This window comes from Electrophorus electricus, chromosome 26 (assembly GCF_013358815.1).
Source record: "Electrophorus electricus isolate fEleEle1 chromosome 26, fEleEle1.pri, whole genome shotgun sequence".
Classification (NCBI taxonomy): Eukaryota; Metazoa; Chordata; class Actinopteri; order Gymnotiformes; family Gymnotidae; genus Electrophorus; species Electrophorus electricus.
The window spans coordinates 4187274-4206878 of record NC_049560.1 but is presented as its reverse complement, the minus strand read 5'-3'; the positions used below and the strand labels follow the sequence as shown (position 1 = coordinate 4206878).

Sequence of the window (19605 nt, the reverse complement as noted above, 5' to 3'; positions counted from 1 at the left end):
TCTATCTATCTATCTATCTATCTATCTATCTATCTATCTATCTATATATAATTTTGTCAAACGTTATGTTGTTATGTTGACACCACTGCAGTAGTGAAGAAGCGCTAAGGCAGAATTATGCCATAGGAGTTGGAACTGGTGTTCTTTGCATAAACCAGTATTAAAATAAGTCCAAAAGACCAAACAGGCTATATTTGCAAATGAACACATGATAAGATAGGAGAGACACAGAGGGATGCTACTAACTCACAAAGGAGTATACACTAATACACTACGTGTTCAGTTGATTATAATCCTCCTTTTAAAGTTGTCTGGGTAAAAAAAAAATCTAAAGAGTCCTTGGCCGGGAGCTCGCAGTGATATCAAATGCGCATGCGTAGTGCTCTGACGCCTCCGATCCATGTGTAAGTACCAGACAGCTTATTTGGCAACCGGAGAGGCGAGCGGGTTGTGTGAGGAGGTGATCTCCGGGTTTCTTTACACGAAATACGGGGAAAACACGACTCAACGCGTGACGGTCCCAGGAACGGCGCACAGCATCTCCCGTTCTCGGTAAGTTGTCGTGCAGGGAGATTTAGGTGGAAGTACCTTTTCGTAATTTTAAATTATTTCGAAGTTCTTCATAAGTTGGCCAGCGAGCTTGATGCTAGCTAAGCTAACAACACCTCGAAGGCTAACGGACACGGTAAGACGAGATCGAAAGATAAGCAAGCTAGTTAGCATAACAGCTAACCAGCTAGCTGGAGGGGAATAGCCTGAGCTAGACGGCTAGGGAGTTAGCTAACGCTAGCTGAGTAAGAGTCGGGGCTTAGTAATTAGCTAAGATAGCCATCCGTGTATCTTAAAAATCGATCATCTCGGATGTTAAAAAATGATAAAGTGATAAGGGATTGTTACAAAGTAATATAACTTGGTAAGTTGAGCGTGTTGACTAGTTATTCAGAAAATTTTAAGAGTAATTCATATAAGTCGTTTTAGTCTGCTTTATTATGGAACTGACAGCGTATGTAATGACTAGCTAACGAAGTTAGTTAGCTAGCTAAGGTTAGCTGTTTTAACGTTTGAGTGACTGGACAGTGTCCGTTTGTCTGTCTGCTAGTGCTAGCTGGCGTCACTTCAGACGAGTTCGTTAGCTTATCTTAGCTTGCCAGTAAGTTGAGAGTATTTATGGCAACAGCATTCTGTTGCTAGTAAACTTAACCGGCAACGGTAAAGTTTAGCACCGGTTATATATGTTTTGTTAACATACTAGCACATATGTAATCGTGGGATTAACGTTATAGCAAATGTTTGACCAGAATACGATATTGTTATTGATGACCAAGTTTGCTAGCTAATCTATCTTGGTAGTTAATTAGCTAGGTTAACTAGCTAGTCCCCTATTAAGATTTGCTGTGTTGACTGGGCTAGCAGTTCAAGCAAACTGAACAGAGAGAAAACTAAACTTTGCTTGTACTCGACACCTTTAATTACTATTTTTTCAGTATCTTGGAGAGAAAGGTCTCTTTTCGAATGATCAAAGTTGACATAAAACATCTACAGCTAGCTGGCTAACTTAGATTGAGTCCAAAATTAAGTTTCCCGTTTTAGGTCGCTTTTGACCATTGAAAAACAGCCGTTATTAATATTTTTATGATGAATGTAATTCTGGGATAAAGCGATTTCAAAATGAGCACAAGTCAGTTAAGATGGCCTATGTCGGTGTCGTGGTAGGGTCTTTACGGTGGCACTCCTAGAAGCCGGTAGACTGTAGCTAGCTACTTAGCAGGAGGCTTCTTAACTTCCAGTCTGTAGTTTATTGCTTACGTTTTATTGCTGGCGTTTCGTAAACTTGCAATCAGTTCAGGTCATGTAAGTTGACTAACAGATCTTTTTTACAGCATAAAACACTGCATTTTGTATATGTTAATAGAACATTGCTAGTTTTCCTACTTGACTTTTCATTCTAAGAGAGACCCGACTGGACTAGAGGGAAGGTATAGTTCAGAAAATACCCCATAGAAATGTGATTTTTGTTTTTTTCCTGAGTGAAGGACACTGTGGTCTTTTATATTGAGCAGGAATAGTTTTATTTCCTCATGTTCTACTTTTATCTTAGAAAAGGCTGTTGGCAGTGTTTTAATAAACTTTTCACCTTTCCTAGAATTGAGGCCTAAAAAATGAGTTAGTCTTACATCACTATTACATTAAGAGGCCATATCATATGACCATCTCCTTGAAATCTGAACCAAACTCACTCACTTATTCAAGTCTAACCAGATACGATCTGTACATTTCACCCCATTATCTAACCTTTGCCTCAGTGTTGACTTTTATTCTGTGCCCTGGACAGCTTTTTAGATAATAATGTTGTCATTTGCTCAGAACATAATATGATTGGAAGAATATAGAGCTGCTAGCGTTTTGAGTGCTTCACTGTAACATTTTCCCAGAGTTTCTTCAAATGGCAAGCATCTTTTTATTTACCACAAAGTGAGTGGCTGAAATCTCAAGGGATGTGTTGAGGTAATGAAAATTCAGCAGTTTCAGAAGACCATTTATTTATATAACATTTATATTGGTCTACTTACTGTTTTTGGAAAGGCCTAGTTTGCATCAGCACATTCTACATTAGACAGTTTGCAGCAATAGTTTAATTAATTAATTGATTTTCAGAAATGAGCCTACATCAGTGTACAAATGTCACAAAACTGGCTTATTCCACAATAGCTACTCCAACTGGTTTTAGACAGGTGACATAGAGTCCTGTTTTCCTTCTGTTGAGTATCCGCGACCAGACCTTGGCGAGTGGTAGAGGGCAGGGCTCTATGTAGAGTCATGGTCCAGCAATGCATGAGAAAATCATTGAAAAATAATGCGGTTTGACAGGCATGACTAAAGCTCCACTTTAACATAGTTTGAGAGCTAGTGTTTTCCACGAAATGCATCTAGTATGGATGATGCACTGTATCTCATAGGTAGTGCTGCTGATAACTGTGACTGCGCATATTTTTTGTTTGTTATTGGAATCATGTAGAGCAGTACAAAAATTCATAACGGTCCATGTGTAAATTAGGATGGAAATGAGAAACTTTAACTGAATGTGTACAATGGCAATAAAAAGTCCTGAAATAACCTATGTTGTGAGTAGTCTTAAGTTATTCTTTGCTGGAAATGTCTACAGTTAATGTGCAGTTAGCTGTCAGTTAATATTTTGAACTATTTTATTGAATATAGTCATTTAACTTTGTGGTGAAATCTGTGCTTCTTCAACTGTCTGGAGGAAGCCTTGCCTTAGAAGAGTGTGGATACACCCAGCTAGAAGCAGTTGTGTGTGAGAGGGCTCAGGCTAGCAGAGGTGAGGCATCAGGGATAGCGTCCTGTAGTAAACAGGAAACAGTAGAAATTGGCACATGGCCACAGAAGCTTGGTGAAAGATCTTTTGTCTTCCATCTCCACTTCCCTGAAACCACATAGCACGGTTAGCATTATGCACAGGGTAGACAAGAAGACGTGGGCTCTGGCAAGACCATTGTTTGGTTCAAAGGGAGGGCTAATCAAATAACGTTTCATTGAATGCTGAATGGCTGGTTATGAAGCTTTTCAAAAGTAGACCTTCAGCTGAGAACCCCCCTGAGTGCTTTAAGTCTAGTTGTAGTAAACGTAACTACTGGACTTCATTTAAGATTTTGTAGTCTCAGGCAATTCAGGAATGATTTTAAGCTCTGCCTTGATGCATGGAGCTGTAGAAGATGCGAGTGTCTGAGATTCTGGAAAGAACGTGACCTCAGTTCCCACTGGGTGATAGAATTGGGCTTTGCTGACAAGGCAACTCTAGAACACACTGCGCGATGTAGTGACATGAATGCGGCACCAAGGCTTTCAGCAGGAGGGCGCAACCTGTGGGCGTGCTGCAGCACACCCTCCTCTTGTAGAAATGGTACAGTCCACTTACTGACGCGCACAAGTTTGTGGGTGCGAGATGCAGCAGTCCGCCAAGGAGTTGCCCGAGTGCCATAAATGAAAATGAACTCACAAAGCTCATTGACATGTTGGTTTAACCACATGTTGGTCTGAAATGGACAGAGGAGCGCCTGGTTGTAAAGAATCCTGGAAGTGAAAATGGTAAAATGGTCGTTTTTGGTTAATACTTCACTGAAAAATATACAGACTATGCTGTTTTCTGATTTTTTTTTTTTTTTTTTTTTTTTTTTTTTTTTTTTTTAATTTAAAGTTGCCCTTCTCCCAAAAAAGGAGCCCACATTTTGACTTGCGTGGTAACTTAAAACTTACGGGTGTCCGGTGTCTGTCAAAACGACTCCTCATCTTTCTTTTTTATGGCCAAAGGGTGTTTGGTCTTATGTATGTATTGCTCCACACTCTGTCCCAAACAGTTGAGGATGATCTCATTTTCCTACACCACAGCAAGAGCAAGCTTTTGCGGTGCCTGGCAGTGACCAAGACTTTTGCTGAGTACATGTAGATCATGGTGCTAACTATGTACCATGGACTAACTACTACTGTCCTAGAGAAAGGCTTTTCCAGAGGTGGACGTGAATCCTCATGCCTGTTTTATTTGCAGACTTATGTGAATAATAAGGGAAATGAGAGGTGTTCTTTGGTGCTATAGCAGCGGCCCAGTGTTACCGAGTCACCAAGATGGAACAGGGTTGTGCTGTATGGGAGTTAATAAACAGATTTCATATTACAATATGTCATTGTAATAGCCCACTTTGTAATATATACAAGTATTTACACAGTGTTTTTGTTTTATTTTTTTTTTAGCTAATTAGTTTCTGTTGCTTACTCTGATTATTTCCAGTGATGCTGCATTGATGGCAGGTTAAATGGTGTCAAGATATGGAGGGCCAGTCGCATCTCCTGTTTACCACAGTTGTTACCAGAATAGTAACCTTTGGTCTGATAAGTGATATCAAATACTACAAAAAATTAAATTAAGAAAATTATTAATCTGTTGCTTTCTGTCGCATTCCATTACATCAGTCCTTTAATGACTACACCTTTATTTAACCGTTCACTTTGTACAAGCAACCTGATTTGCAGTTAGTTAAAACTATATAATAGAAAAGACTACATTTAATTTTTGCCTGGGTAAACGCAACACAAAGCAGCCAACTAATTATAAACAGAGAGACACTTTTTTTCAAAATGTCACTTGGAAAGAATGACAAGTCCTGCAAAGAATGCTGTGGTACAGGAGAATTAAACCAAATGAAAAATGCTTGTCCAGAAGAAGGATGTTGATATCAGTCTGGCAGTTTGATCCAGACATGGAGAACTTGTTTAGAAGTTTAGAGTTACAAACAATAAAAAAATCTCTCAACACAAGGTCTCTACCCAGTGTCCCTTGAATTGTAATTGCTGTCATGAGTACAAAAACATTTGTAGACATTAACGCCTGAAAAGTTGATTACAGTTATACCAGTATGTTGATTTAAAAAAAAAATTCTCTTAATTGTCTTAATTCTCTGTTGCTCTCCCACTGAGATGCAGCAGATCACCTACGTAGCGGCTCCAAGGAAAGGGCCATATGATGATGAAAGGGTCATCTGGAACGATGAAAGGTCCTGTGATGTTCACATGGGGTACTTCTGAACCTTGCAGCAGGATCATATCAAATATCGCAGACACTATAATTCTGGATATAATTGTATAAATTTACAATTTGGTTTGAACCTATTGAACAACGATTAGACTCCCAAGCTGGTTTCCCAAACACAATGTAGACCTGGTTTGAGTAAATTGCAGGGCCAATGGTGAATAACAGTTGTAGATTGTTTTGAGTCTAGACTTAGGCTTAATCTTGGACAGGGAACCTGACCATATGACTAATGGCAGACAACAACCAAAAAGTAAATAAAGGTCATGAAGGAGAATATTTCCCCAGCCTTTTAAACCAAGTTTACAAAGCTGCCTGTTTGCTTGTAGTTTACATAATTATATTGTCTCTCTTATGTGGAGAATAACCTCAGGTGGTCATGTATTTTATAGCTGCTTAGTTGTGTCTTGTCTGAAACGTGCTGACGTTGGGACTGTTTTGTATCAACTGGGAATGCTTATTGAGCGCTAATGATTGGGACACATGTCTTACTATAGATTTGGACTAACTGGTTTAGTCAGTGAGTTGTTTTGCCTGTGTATCCCATGCTGGTCTTCATGGTCCATGTTCAATTCATCTAGAATGGGATGTCAAGAATCCAATTTGGTCATTTAGCCAATCAAACACAACTAATTCCCTTCATTTCCAGATTTAGTACATGTTGGAGCTGGGAAATCATCATTGTACTACACCCCAGCTGGACCCCCAGTGTACACAAAGGTTTGCTGCACAAGACTTGCTTTCCAAGCTAACTGCTTGAAACTATGTAAAACTATAGCTAAGTTTAGCAACCCAGCTCTGAGGATATCTTAGGAAGATTTTTTTTTTGGTTCATATTTTTAACTGAATGAATTATTTGGAGAAATTCAAATTAGATTTGTTTTATTTTCTAAAGCTAAATAAAGTAGTAAAGCGTGTTCATGTGCTGCCCTGTGCAGATTTTGAGTCTTATCTACAATTTTGCTTGTGGGGTGTGTGCGTGCATGCATGTGAGTGTGTTTGTGTGCGTGAGTGTGTGTACACGGTTTGCACTGTAGCCTGTTTGAGGTCTGAGTGAATGTGGGGGATGGGTAGGTGGCTTTCCTGTGTGTGTGTGTGTGTGTGTGTGTGTGTGTGTGAGTGAGAGAGAGAGAGAGAGAGAGAGAGCACGTGTAGGGGGGTGGGGGTGATGTTCTTTGAGTGTGAGCATTCTTTTGTGCCCACATGAAGAGGCATAGGCTATACGTCCTAGCTCAGCCTTCGTCGTCCTGTTGCTAGGGCTAGTACCAGGTGGAGCCTGTGGCAGATGCAGGGTTAAAGCCGTCCATTTTGTTAGGTAACACCCTCGTGGCCTGATCTGTCAGTGGTGTTAAAATGGCAGGGCTTAACCCTTGATGTGCAAGACTGATTCAGCAGGGGCACCCTCAGTTAGCCTGCCAGCTGACTACAGGGCAAGAAAGCAGATTACAGAAACTATCATCCCAGATACAATTGGATTATCTAACCTTTCTTGTGCTTATTTAGCTTGGTCATTGAGACCTTACTTTTGAAAAGGGATAGACTGATATATTAAGGAAGTTCTTATAATGAGGTTAATGAAAAAAGTCTGATGGCTGTTCCATAAGGCTTCGGTGGGGTTGAGGTGGGGTGCTGAATATCACGTGCATCTGCTGTGTTTGGGCCAGTTGCGCACTTTAGCTGCCAGATGCCTGTTTTTGTGTTGTACAGTTGTGCTGATTTGCAGATGACACCATGTTGTTCAGCGGGTTCCCCATGGACGGTCATTACATCTTGTACAGGCCCCATGAGGAAATGGTAACTACTTTTTCAGCCCACCTCGCTGCGGCATGCAGGGACTTGTTTCAGATGGCCCTGTTGCTTAAAACAATGCATTATGCGTAGTGATCTGGCTCTAACTGAGCACGCCTAGGAAACGGCTAGTGAGGAGCTTGGCCTCGTCACTCGGGCAAGAGAACTCTGTATGTCTGGGTTGTGTGCACAGGCTCCACCCCTCCTGAAAAGTTGCTGCTTGTAGATGCAGCGTCAATTATAGTGCAGTATCTTGCATGGTTTTTTTTGTGTTCATAAAGAGGTTTTTTTTTGTGTGTGTGTGTTCTTAGTGTCAAAATTATTTTTGGCCTTAATCAACCTCTAATCTCACTACTGGTATTTACAAAAGCTCTGTTTAATACTGGTGAATTGTACTCTGGTCAGTATTAAACAGAGCTTTTGTTCAAACATTGTCTCAACACACACCACAGATTTACAGCAATTCCCCATGTAGTCTACAGTAATGGTCAGTGACAGATGTTTTTGTATAAAAATATTGAATTGTCATGTGCAAAGGCCTTAAGGTGGGGACTTGATTTTTGTCGTTGGCAGACCAGTCATTTCTGATTAATTTTATTCAAATACACCCACAGGATTGATTCAGATATATAATGCCAGTACTTGTTTACTTTCTGCATATAAGATCTGACACTTTGCCATGTGTACAGTCATTTTTCTCCAGCTGTATCTGAACCTAAACCAATCTAGGAGGCTGTTTGTGCCTCGGACTTCATCACTGACAGGCTGCTGGTGTGTGTGTGTGTGTGGGTGTGCGTGCGCGCATGTACGTGTGTCTGTCTTAAGGTCTTTTTTCACTTTATTTTTGAACATTTTTAGAGCCAAACCCATTGACACATTGTTAAGGGCCAAGGCCAAAGCCAAAAGAGGCACTCAGGAATGGAAGAGCATGGAAAGATCTGCATGCAGCATTCACACACACCGAGCGCTTGAGCTGGCTCTTTCAGCTTACTTTATTTTTGGCAATGTACACCCCCCCCATTCCTGAAATTAGTTTGTTTTTGAGCATCGTGTCTAAAATGGTGAGATTATACCATCCGTATTGGAAAAGGCTGGTTGTTTTCTCTGGTCTGTTTGGTGATGAGAACAGGATTACTTAATTTGCTGTGTGGAAAATGTCTATCAAATGAGAAACCACCAAAATCCTTCCTTTCCTAAACGCCGATCGTGCTTTTTTTTTTTTTCTTCTCTGGTCATCGCCGAGATGTCTAACTGTTCATGTCTTGCTAAAACATTTAAACATTCCGCATTCGTGTCCCAGGTAGTTTTTCAGACTCTGAAGCTGTGAGCGGTGTGTTGGTGAGCAAGCGCTCTCCCGATGTTCTCCAGCCCCGCTGAGGCAGCCATGTTCTGCCCTCAGTGCTGGGCCTTCATTTTCTTACCGGAACAGCACATCTACACCCAACTTAACTGCTTTGCTCATGAAAACTCCTGGCCTAGGTGTGAATCATCCATACTGAGAGGAGTTAGTGCCTCAGCCCCCCATCCCTTTTCTGGTGCTGTTCTGGTCGCGATTGCCCCAGTGTGGGCTGATTCCCATGCCGACAGACACAGTGCTTCAGTTGCATGCTTTCCAGAACACAACCTGAAGTTATGTGAAAACACCTGAGCTGTAATGCAAGTGGTTGTTGTCCTTTATAAATAAGAGTTAAATCAGGTAAGCTCGAGCAGTTCACGTTCTCTTTGACAGTAGTATTAAAACACTTTCGCTTCTATTGGCAAATGGATTGTCTCAGTGATGCGGTGTCATTTAGAGTTTGAAGCAGGTTTATTAGACTGATGCAGTGGGGGGGTATTCATTTGTTCATCCTGTTCTACCGAGGCCTTTGATAACATTCTGTTTAACGGCTGTTGTTTGCTGGTTCTGTGACTTCAGGGTGTCAAGTGAACGTACTTGTTGGCCTAGTTTCATAAACCATGTCCTGTGTTCTTTGATCACCTTGAATGTTGCCGCACTGGAAAAATGAGAAAAATCTGCCTTTATATGCCATCTGCTTTATCTGCTTTTCAAAAGGATTGTTAAACCAACATTTGTTTTGACTGGCCTGTTCTCTAATGATATTGATTATGCATCTGTTTCTCTAGTTCCAAATTCTTGGAAATAGATGAAGGACATTCTTTAGAGTTGCGGCTTTCTCTGATAGCTCAAAATGACTGTGGCTTCTAAATCTATTTGTAAATGAATATTGCTTCATTGATTTGTGTAACCTAAATCGCTGAGGCCTAAATCGTAGTTGTTTTGTGTAAGGGCTTGGGGACGTGAAGCTCTGTGTGTCCGTAAGATTCTGTAACGAACAGCGAAGAGGAAGATGCTTTTTCTTCCTCTTCAACCTACTTGTGTTTCGGAATGCTGGAAACCCCTCCCCGTAGTCCAACGAAGGCGTGTACGTGACCGCGCTTGCTGCCATTCAGTCTCTCAAGGGGTTAAAAACCCGCCTCAGTCTCTAGCTGCAACGGGAGACCGGTTTAAACTGGTTTTCGGGGAAGTGCTTTGTGTGTCCCATGGAATCTTGGGAAGGGACATGTGGAGCCCTGGTGATGTCACTGGAGGTGAGAGAAGGCCTCAATGTTGTCATTTCACCCCTGACGGTCAGATACCAGATATGCATAACACAGGTAGGCTGCAGAACACATCCTTTGGACACCAGGGAGGGAGTTTACATAAAGAATTTACTTAAACAGTATTTGCAGCTTTTTTTTGTGTGTGTGTGTGTGTGTGTGTGTGTGTGTGTGTGTGTGTGTGTGTGTGTGTGTGTGTGTGTGTGTGTGTGTGTGTGTGTGTGTGTGTGTGTGTGTGTGTGTGTGTGTGTGTGAGCGTGCGCATGCATGTGTACATGACAGAATTTTTCTTTTGAAATGTGGAAGGTGGCAGTTTCAGGGTTTAAAGGTTTCACTGAAAGTTCATAAATAACCTGGAAAATCATAATCACTAGTGACTTGTCCTGTTGAAGTGCTTAGGGTAATATTTACGGTGTTTCCTGTTCCTAATATCATCTCTTTGTGGTACTGGCTTGATTCTGAAACCATGTATACACCCACAGCATGGTTTCAGAATGTGTGGTTTGAACAAAAGCGCATACGAATATGTTTGTGTTATGGGTCTTTGCCCCCTTGCCAATATTTCTTAATGTGTGTCCGAGGAGACTTCTACTGTCGTTTTATTTATTTAATTCTTTTTTGATTGCTTAAGGAATCTGTAGGTCATCTAAGAATCTGAATTGGGATGTGATGGGTCCATGCTCCTCACGCGTTCCGCCGCCTTTTGCACAGACCAAGAGGATGTCTGAGGATGTGGCGCGACAGACGCGCAGCCAGAAGAGGGCCCTGGAGCGGGAGGTGCCGGCCCTGGACGGAGAGCCCAAGCGGCTCAAGCTGGACAGGGGTGAGCTGGTGTCTGGCAAGGTGGCCAGCATCCTGAAGACCGGAGAGGTGAAGGCGACCATCAAAGTGGAGGTGCAGGCCCACGACGAGCCTGTGGACATGAGCACATCTCGCAGGTAGGCCTCACCCCGCAGGACTGGAACAGACATTGGGCCATTTCCAGAGAGCAGCTTTAGTGGAAGTCTGTATGCTGGGGCGCAGCATTGGACAGACAGTAACAGTGGTTGTTCCAGTCAATGTTAACATGTCCACCTTCAACCGTGTTAGGCACTTTTAAAAGGACACACTTTTTTCCCCTTTTCTTTTTTTAAATCATGCACATTCACTGGTTGTTCAGTAACCAACAAAAATGTTCAGTCCTGTTGTGTGTTCAAGCAGGTTTTTACCCCCCACCCCCACCCCGGATGTGTTATGTGATCATTCAAAATTCTGTGTCCTCTCTTTTAAAACCTTTGACGACATCTGTTCTTTTTATAGTTTGCTCATAATATTTACCGATTCTTTAGCCTTGTCTAGTGGTGATATTTCCGCAGGATTTTTTTTTCTCGTACATTCTGTGCTGCCACCTTTTAAAAAGGAAGGTTTCAAATGCGTGGCCCAGCCCAGGTAATGTCCAAGCGCTGGGATGAGTAGCTTAGTTGATGTCGAAACTGTTCCACTGTGTTGGGACCCAGAACCGCACTACTCAGCTCACTGTTGTGTTGGGTCAGATGGGGTCATCAGGTAATAGTTGCGCAACAGGAAGACTTGGTTTCAGCAAGGCATGACAACTTATGCGTCGAGGAGCTTTGAAATAACAGTTTCCGCTCCTGGATTTTTGTCGTCGCAGGTAGTTAATTGAACTATTAATGTAAGTGAATTGCTGCTTAGTCATCAAACTTGAATCCTTTCCACTGTGGGTAGAAAGTCTCTAGTACCTTAAAGGCTGGGACGTGATGACCTCTTCTCTGACGTAAATGAGCTAATAGTAATTAGAAAATACTGGACCTGATCCTAGAGTTGAGGTCTGGAGTTGAATAACTCTGGTGTAGAAAAAACCCCATGATGTAGGGGGTGGAGGCTCTTTCTGCTTCTAAATATCTCTCATGTGCATGAGAGCATGTGTTCAGTCTTCGGAATTCAGCACGACCTAGATTTGGCATGTCGATTTCTTAGAAATTATAATACTTTGCCAGTTTCTTTTAAATTATGTGCATTTGGGTTTTCTTAAGCTGTTCTCTGAATCTCATGAGCTTTCCTGTGAAACTGTTGTAGACCAGCCCAACATGTGTTCCTATTTTGAGTTTAAGCTGTGTCTTGGACAGCTTCTTCCATATACAGGTCCCCTTACTTCTGCTGTATCTGATGCCGTGTTGACTGCTAATGTTATACCCTCAAAGTACTGGATCATTTTCATGGCATGACTTAAGCACTGTGCTTTCCAAGTCTGTGACATTTGTGTGTCTTACACTATGGTTGAAAAACAGTTATTTTTATTATAATTTATGTCCTGACTAAATGTTGAGGTGAGAAGTCTGTAAGTGGCCTCGTAATATGAGTCAGTCATGAGTCACACGAGTCGTATCATCATCACAGCCGAGATGGAGGCTGCATACAGTGGTGAGACATGGAAGTGGCTGCTTCAAGATGCAGCCTATAAAACAGGACAAAGGGATGACTTATTACTGAGTGACATGCGGGGGAGGGGCGGGAGGAGTTGGGTGAGGGAGCTCGGACGTTGTGACTGTCACTGACGGCCCTTTTAAAAGTTTCGCTGAGTGCAGACTGTGCGCCAATGCCCAGGAGCCAAACTTGCTTTAGTGGCGTGCTCCACTTAAACTTCGGCAGCTCCATTTTCTTCTGCACCTGAACCCTGCCTGCCTTCACAAAATGAATCCTACGTGTCACAAACTGGTTCCAACCGGCTGTTGCTATGGTTTCCATGCTGGAAGGAACCGCTGAAGAAAATGGAGTGTCATGTGACCAGAGGGAAATTCTTCTGTCATGTGATCTCCTGAGGTACTGATTAATACTAAGGAAGTGATGTTAATGAGGAGAAGGTTAAGGTGGTTTTATCTTTGTTTGCCTGACTTCTGTTGGGTATCAATGAAGTCCCATCCCATTCCCTCCACTTCTGGTCCTCAGATAACCTGGTGCTGTTTGTTTGTTTTTAAGGGTGGAGAAAAAGTTTCCACTAGGCTGTTTCTCCTTAGATGTAGCGTATGTTTTATAAAAAAAAAATACTTTTGATGAGTATCATACTAAACAAGCAGTGTGTGTGTGTGTGTGTGTGTGTGTGTGTGTGTGTGTGTGTGTGTGTGTGTGTGTGTGTGTGTGTGTGTGTGTGTGTGTGTGTGTGTGTGTGTGTGATGCGATGCCTTAAGGAGCTGTTCAGAAGTGTGCATTGTGTTCTTCTGTTCGGCTTTGAGGTATCTACAGGGCTGTGGGGATCTACTCTCCCATTTACAGAACTGAATAAACTGCATATGATCATTAACTTCTAACCCTTATTGAGGAATGGGGGTATTTACATGGTTATCCATCTGCAATTAAATTTCAATACAGTTGGAAAAACAACAGAAAAGATTTCTTTTACTAATCAGGTTCTTTTGAAAAGGCCGTACATCCAGTCACACAAATGGTCATGTTTGCAGGTTAAACAGACTGCCACATCATTACACAGCAGTGGGGAAGAGCAGACTGAAGCCATTGGTCTGCTGGAATGCCACCAGTAATACTACAGTAATATTTAGTCTGCTAATAAAAAAAAAAAAGAGTATTCAAACAACCGTGTGAAGCCCAGGCATAAATGTAGCTAAATACTGTTGCAGGCAGATCAAGGCATTATGTACTAAAGTGTAGGAGAGCTCATCTCATGAGCCAGCTGGCTGATGAGATGAGTCCAGTTTAGTGTGGTGCCCTGCTCATGAGACAAGGAACAGGCAGCCTAATTCCCTCACTAATGACACCTGGACAGACATTTCTGTTTAATCTGAAGGTGCATTTATTCCATGGCAGTGATGCACATAGCCATGGCAAAATGTCAACCCTGTATCCGAATGGGTTAATTTGACATTCAGAAGTCCTATTTCAGTTGTGCTGTGATGTGACAGATGCCTGCTCAGGCCAGTCTCCTTGTATTCTGCTCCCAGCCTGTCTCAGCTCGGCCCCGTCCTCGTGTGGCGTGTGCGGCCTGGCCACAGGGGGAGTCAGGATCAGGGAGCGCGCACACAATGGCCTGGCTGCCAGCCATCCCCCCCCAGGACTCTGGGAGGGGCCAAGGAGGCACTCTGGGCATGGAGAGGTTTGCCTGACAAAGAGCCAAAATGCAAAGTAGCTCTCCCGCCCTGGCGCGATCAGGGAAGGCAGATGTGCTCGGAGTGCCGTATCCGGTCCATCTGACTGAGGTCTTCAGAAGATGCCCCCCCCCCTAGCGCAAATGGTCTTGTCTGGCAATATACTGGATAAACTCGTGTGTGGATGCACATTCTGTTCACGTGTGACAAAATACTTTCTCGCTGGGACCACAGTCCATGCAAGGCTTAAGATGATTTCGGTCATAGTCCTGTGCTGCCCCTTTGTGGCCACTCCATGCTATTGTTGTAGCTTGTTTTGTGTGACCCCATATGAGAACACGCACATATTGGAGTGTCTTTCTATATTTGGTTTCCTGCATCTTCTGTCTCTTTTCCAGTCATGGTGACATAAAGAAAGAACGGCCACCGACACCAGATGATGTAATTGTTTTATCAGACAACGAACCCTCCAGTCCGTGTGTAAATGGGATGAGTCAGAGCTTCAAGAAAACAGACACAGAGATGCTCATGGTAACAGCACTCACCACTGTTTCTTTAAACCCTCTAATGGTGCCCACACCAACCATACCTAACTATTATTGTTAATATTAGCATTAATAGTTAATATCAGTCATAGTTAATATTATAATCATGATCATAATATTAATCAGCTAAATGCTGTAAAGTAATATTGTGATTATTGTTTCCATACTAACTGAGAACATTTACATTTATGGAATATTGGCAGACACACTTAAGCAGTGTGACTTCCATATTAGAGTGACATTCCATGCACTTCCTGGGAAAGAAACCCATGACCTTGGTGTTACTAGCACCATGGTTTACCTGCTCTTCAGGGTGACTTGCAGGAATATAGACAGCATACTGATTAAGGCTGTGAACTGAAAATTAAAGCAGTCAGAACTGGCACGAGTGTAGAAATGGATTAAATTGTCTGAAGCGTACTGCATGTTGCCAGTGCTCTGCAGTGCTGCTTCCGCTCTGCTCGCCTGGTCTGAGTAGGTACAGCGCAGGAACTGTGCGATGTGGTACTGAGGTCTCTCCCCCTGCTCCTTCCATGCGGCGCCTGCAGAGGAGCAGTCCTGAGGAGCGTCAGAAGATAATCACCCAGCTGAGGGAGGAGCTGCGTCTGCAAGAGGCCAAACTTGTGCTGCTGAAGAAACTGCGGCAGAGCCAGATCCAGAAGGAGAGCGTGGTGTCGAAGGCAAGACCCCGGCACAACACTCAGCCCCGTGTGCGCTACAATTATGGCCCCCACGACTTTGCTCCAACTCAGTCTTTCTGTTTCTCTCTCGCCCTCTCTCACGTTGTTTTGTGTCTCTGCCGCTTCCTCCTCCATCTTCTCCCCTCTCTGTCTCACTGTTGAACAGGCAACCAATTCGCTGTCGAATCCTCCACCTCTTGTACGAGGCAGCATCACATCCAGTAAAGCTCCTTTGCAGGTCACTACATCCTCATCTGCCGAATTTGCACTCTTACCAGTGGGTAAATGTCATCCTGCCCGTTTGATCCCATGCTCTTCTTCCTCTGCGCGTGTGTAGGTGTCGTCCGGTCGAAGCGCCGGCACGGTTATCCCTCCCCCTCTGGTCCGGGGCGGGGCGCAGGTTTCTAAGCAGGCTTCAGTAGTGATGCCACCCTTAGTCAGAGGCTCCCAGGTACGCTGTGCAACTCTTGAGACATTCTGCCGCTTTGGTCAGCCAGTTATTTCTCCTTTCACCTAACTTGAGGCTGTCTGCGTCTGTGGGTGTCTGGTTTTTGGGGATGTATGTGGGTGGGTGTGCATCAGCCCAACGCTATAACTCCTCAGCAGATAGCCACGTTGCGGCAGCAGCACTCTGGCTCGGGGCCTCCGCCCTTGCTGCTGGGGCCCCGCACCTCTGTGCCCAGCGTCCAGGTGCAGGGCCAGAGGATCATCCAGCAGGGCCTGATCCGCGTGGCCAACGTCCCCAACTCCAACATGCTGGTCAGCATCCCGCAGGTTAGATGTCCGTACTGCAGGGCCTAGGAGTCACCCCACCGCTACCCCCTTTCTCTGTACTGTAGTTACATTCTACACAAATGCTTAGATTGAACTTGCATTGCTGGTTTTTGGCAGCAAGTCCATGAGAGAGAGGGTATCCATTTTGCTGTGCTCTTATGTAGAATGGTGGTGGCTAGCTTATGTGTAAAAGTATTGTTTTGTACTTTGTGGTCTCACCTTTACACAGTGGCAGGGGGAATGTTGCTTTGCTGGTAGCAATCCACGGATCCTCCTAATAACTGCTGTGTCCCGTTGCTCAGGGGTCACCCACAGGGCTGAAGGGTTCCTCGGGCTCCACCCAGTTAGGTGCTGGCAGTAACACCTCTTCAGGCAACGCCAGTGACTCCCCGGCCAGCCGGCAGGCCGCTGCCAAACTGGCCCTGCGGAAGCAGCTGGAGAAGACTCTACTGGAGATCCCACCCCCAAAACCACCTGCGCCAGAGCTCAATTTCTTGCCCTCCGCCGCTAACAACGAGTTCATCTACCTGGTGGGACTGGAGATGGTGGTGCAGACCCTTCTGGATTTAACCAAGAGTGAGTGCTCTCCTCCTCCCTGAAGAGAGAACCACTAGTCTGAGTTGTACCTTCCGCTATGCTAACTACCCCCTCTCCTGACGTCCAGGCAAACAGCAGGCGGCTCAGCAGCAGGGGAGCCCCACGCCTGCCCCGCCCACCAAGGAGCCGTTCACATGCGCGCAATGCCAGACCGACTTCACAGCCCGCTGGCGGCAGGAGAAGAGCGGCGGCTCCATCCTGTGCGAGCAGTGCATGAGCTCCAACCAGAAGAAGGTGCTGAAGGCGGAGCACACCAGCCGGCTGAAGGCGGCCTTCGTCAAGGCCCTGCAGCAGGAGCAGGAGATCGAACAGCGCATCCTGCAGCAGGCCGCCACCGCGCCCAGCGCCAAGAGCTCGCCTTCGCCCACGACCTCCGTCCCCTCGCCTGTGGGGAAGGCGGAGCACGCGCTGGTGTCCGCGCAGTACAAAGCGGTCCGCTCCGCCCTGCCCCAGCAGCAGGCCGGCAGGGTCAGCCACTACCACTCCAGCTCCATCAAGCAGGTGGGTTCCACCCCTCAACCCCGGAGCATGTTCAGTGTCAAACCATAAAGTGAAATGTTCTGTTCCACAAAGCCGGAAGCATATTCTCCCAGTATCAGCCAGCTCCCACAACTGTACATCTGTCCTGTCACACGGACGTGAACAACCACAACCGCATTCCAGAACGTTCTGGGGTAGCTGAGTGCATACTCTTATACCCCCAGTCAAAATGGCAGTAGCACTGACCGAAATCAGACTTTAGTCCCAGAGATCTAGCCCGACTCTAGTTAATTCATGGTTTGGTTTGTTTTTTTTTTCTTTTTCTTTTGTTTTTGGCTACAAGTACAGACAGCTTCTCTGTAGCTAAGCAACTGGTTCTATAGATCGGAAATCCTTAAATACATACATTTTGCATACTTACCACATGGTGGAGAAATCACCAGAGGACCCTTGTACTGATCCGTTTAAATGCACAGCAGCGTCTGCACGTCTGCATGCGTGTGCTCATGCGTCCCCTCCCTGTGTCCCGTGAGCAGAGTCCGGGGCAGCTGGCGCGGAGCGTGCAGGCGGCGGTGGTCAGTGCCAGCTCACGCGCCCTCGCCCACGGATTCACCACGTCCTCGCAGCTGCAGAGCGCCGTGTCCGCCGCCGCGCTCGTCAGCAGGCCAGGTAAGCACGCCGTGCGGGCAGGGGCGAAGAGCGGCAGCAGTGGCAGTAACCCCGCCCCCGGTGCCTGGAGGAAGCAGAGCAGCAGCGCCCCAGGTAGACGATGCCGTCCGAAAAAACCCAGACAGATGCACGATGCCTGCATCTTTCCTCTCTTGCTCTCCTGTCCCCATTTCTGATCGTGTGTGTGTGTGTGTGTGTGTGTGTGTGTGTGTGTGTGTGTGTGTGTGTGTGTGTGTGTGTGTGTGTGTGTGTGTGTGTGTGTGTGTGTGTGTGTGTGTGTGTGTGTGTGTGTGTGTGTGTGCGTGCGTGTGCGTGTGAGGGGGGGGGGTGGTTTCAATGTCACGGGGCTGCTAAGATGATGAAGGGTTATTGTGGCAGTCAAATTGAATACTAAATGGAATGATTAATCATAAGACACCTGGCCTAAGTGAGCTAATTCTCTGTTCAAAAGAGTAATCATTGTTTTAAGAAACACTAAACCAGAAAAAAAAACCTTTCCATTCTCTTCCTTACACTAATATCTTATTTGTTAATCTTAAGGCCAAACTTAAAACTCCTGCAAAGTTTAGTCTTTGTTACGTTTTTCCCCTCCTGCACAGCTCACTACAATGCTTTGGGATTTACCGTGTATGTGGGTGTAGGTGGTGCTGTAATGAGTACTGTGCCCTCTCTCCACACAGGTGTCACTATGGCCTACGTCAACCCCAGCCTCTCTGTACACAAGACCACCTCCCCAGTGGACCGGCAGCGAGAGTACCTTCTGGACATGATTCCTTCCCGCTCTCTCTCCCAGACCACAAACACCTGGAAATGATCCCTCCCCCAACCACTCTTCCCTAATGAAATGATCTCTTCTTATAAGTCGACTTCAGACAGCGACTGGATATCGATATCAGCTGACCAGCTATCAAGCAATAATTAAAAAAACAAAAAAACAAAAAACAACTTTTCTCTCTGCTTAGTGGAGACCTCTAGTCCAGTCTGAGAGTACTATGAACCAGTCCTGAGAGACTGGACGATGGATCAATGTTAACAAATAGAAAGCTGGGGACCTTGTGCATAGGCCTTGTGTGTATTAAGTCTATTCACTGCTCTGCTGGCTGCAGCAGTTCTGCCACATCAATGCTGGTGATGGTGCCCCCCCACCCACTGTCTCCTTCAGCTTCACTTCTGCTTGTAGTCCCACGGGTGCTGGGATGCTCATGGTATACGAGGTGACTGATGGACCCCCTCCGTTTTAATAAACATGCCTGTATCCTTTTAACAGAGGGAGGGTCCCCAGACTGCACATGAAGCCAGGCAGTTTTGTTTTCATACTAGTCTTTGGACCATGTCTGAGTGCTTTAGCTTTGTGAAACTTAGATTTTCAATGGGGCACAAACATGCAGCACCTTGAAACAGTGACGTGGGAGTGCAAGTATGTAATTCTGTTGTCAAGGTTTTTATTTTGGGTTTGCTTACTTTCTGGACTCATTCCACCCCTTTCTTTGAGCTGTCCTTTGTTTTGGGGGGGGCTGAACTTTTAAAGGTATTGTTATACTGCTGAGGTGGTTTTACATCTGCCACTTTGGTGTGTATTTTAAGTACTTTTAAATGCATCCCCCCGCCCCCCCAATAAAATGTGACCACGGTTTTGTAAGGGGAATGGGGGGTTACTGACATGCAGCAGTAAAACTCTTAACTTTTGGTGGTTGTTTTTCCCCCTTGTTAGCTTTTGTGAAAGGTGGACATGATAGCACGGATTTGCAAAGGCCAGGGGGTATGTGCGGCACTCGTGA

General features: G+C 44.9%; 1 protein-coding gene across 4 annotated transcripts; it reads left to right on the top strand.

The window, feature by feature from the left end:
• Positions 1-437: 437 nt before the first annotated feature.
• On the top strand, positions 438-19513 carry gatad2ab (GATA zinc finger domain containing 2Ab). Of its 4 annotated transcripts, none has more exons than XM_035523367.1 (11): positions 438-552; positions 10697-10923; positions 14481-14613; positions 15176-15307; positions 15474-15545; positions 15645-15758; positions 15890-16081; positions 16384-16657; positions 16746-17179; positions 17695-17920; positions 18508-19513. In XM_035523367.1, the coding sequence occupies exons 2-11, from the start codon at positions 10706-10708 to the stop codon at positions 18639-18641; spliced, it is 1929 nt and encodes a 642-aa protein (XP_035379260.1). In that variant the 5' UTR covers positions 438-552; positions 10697-10705; the 3' UTR covers positions 18642-19513. The 4 variants fall into 4 exon arrangements, with proteins under 4 accessions (XP_035379260.1, XP_035379259.1, XP_035379258.1 ...); XM_035523366.1 differs by having other exon boundaries at positions 10617-10923; positions 15914-16081; XM_035523365.1 differs by having other exon boundaries at positions 10617-10923; positions 15911-16081.
• The last annotated feature ends 92 nt before the right edge of the window (positions 19514-19605 follow it).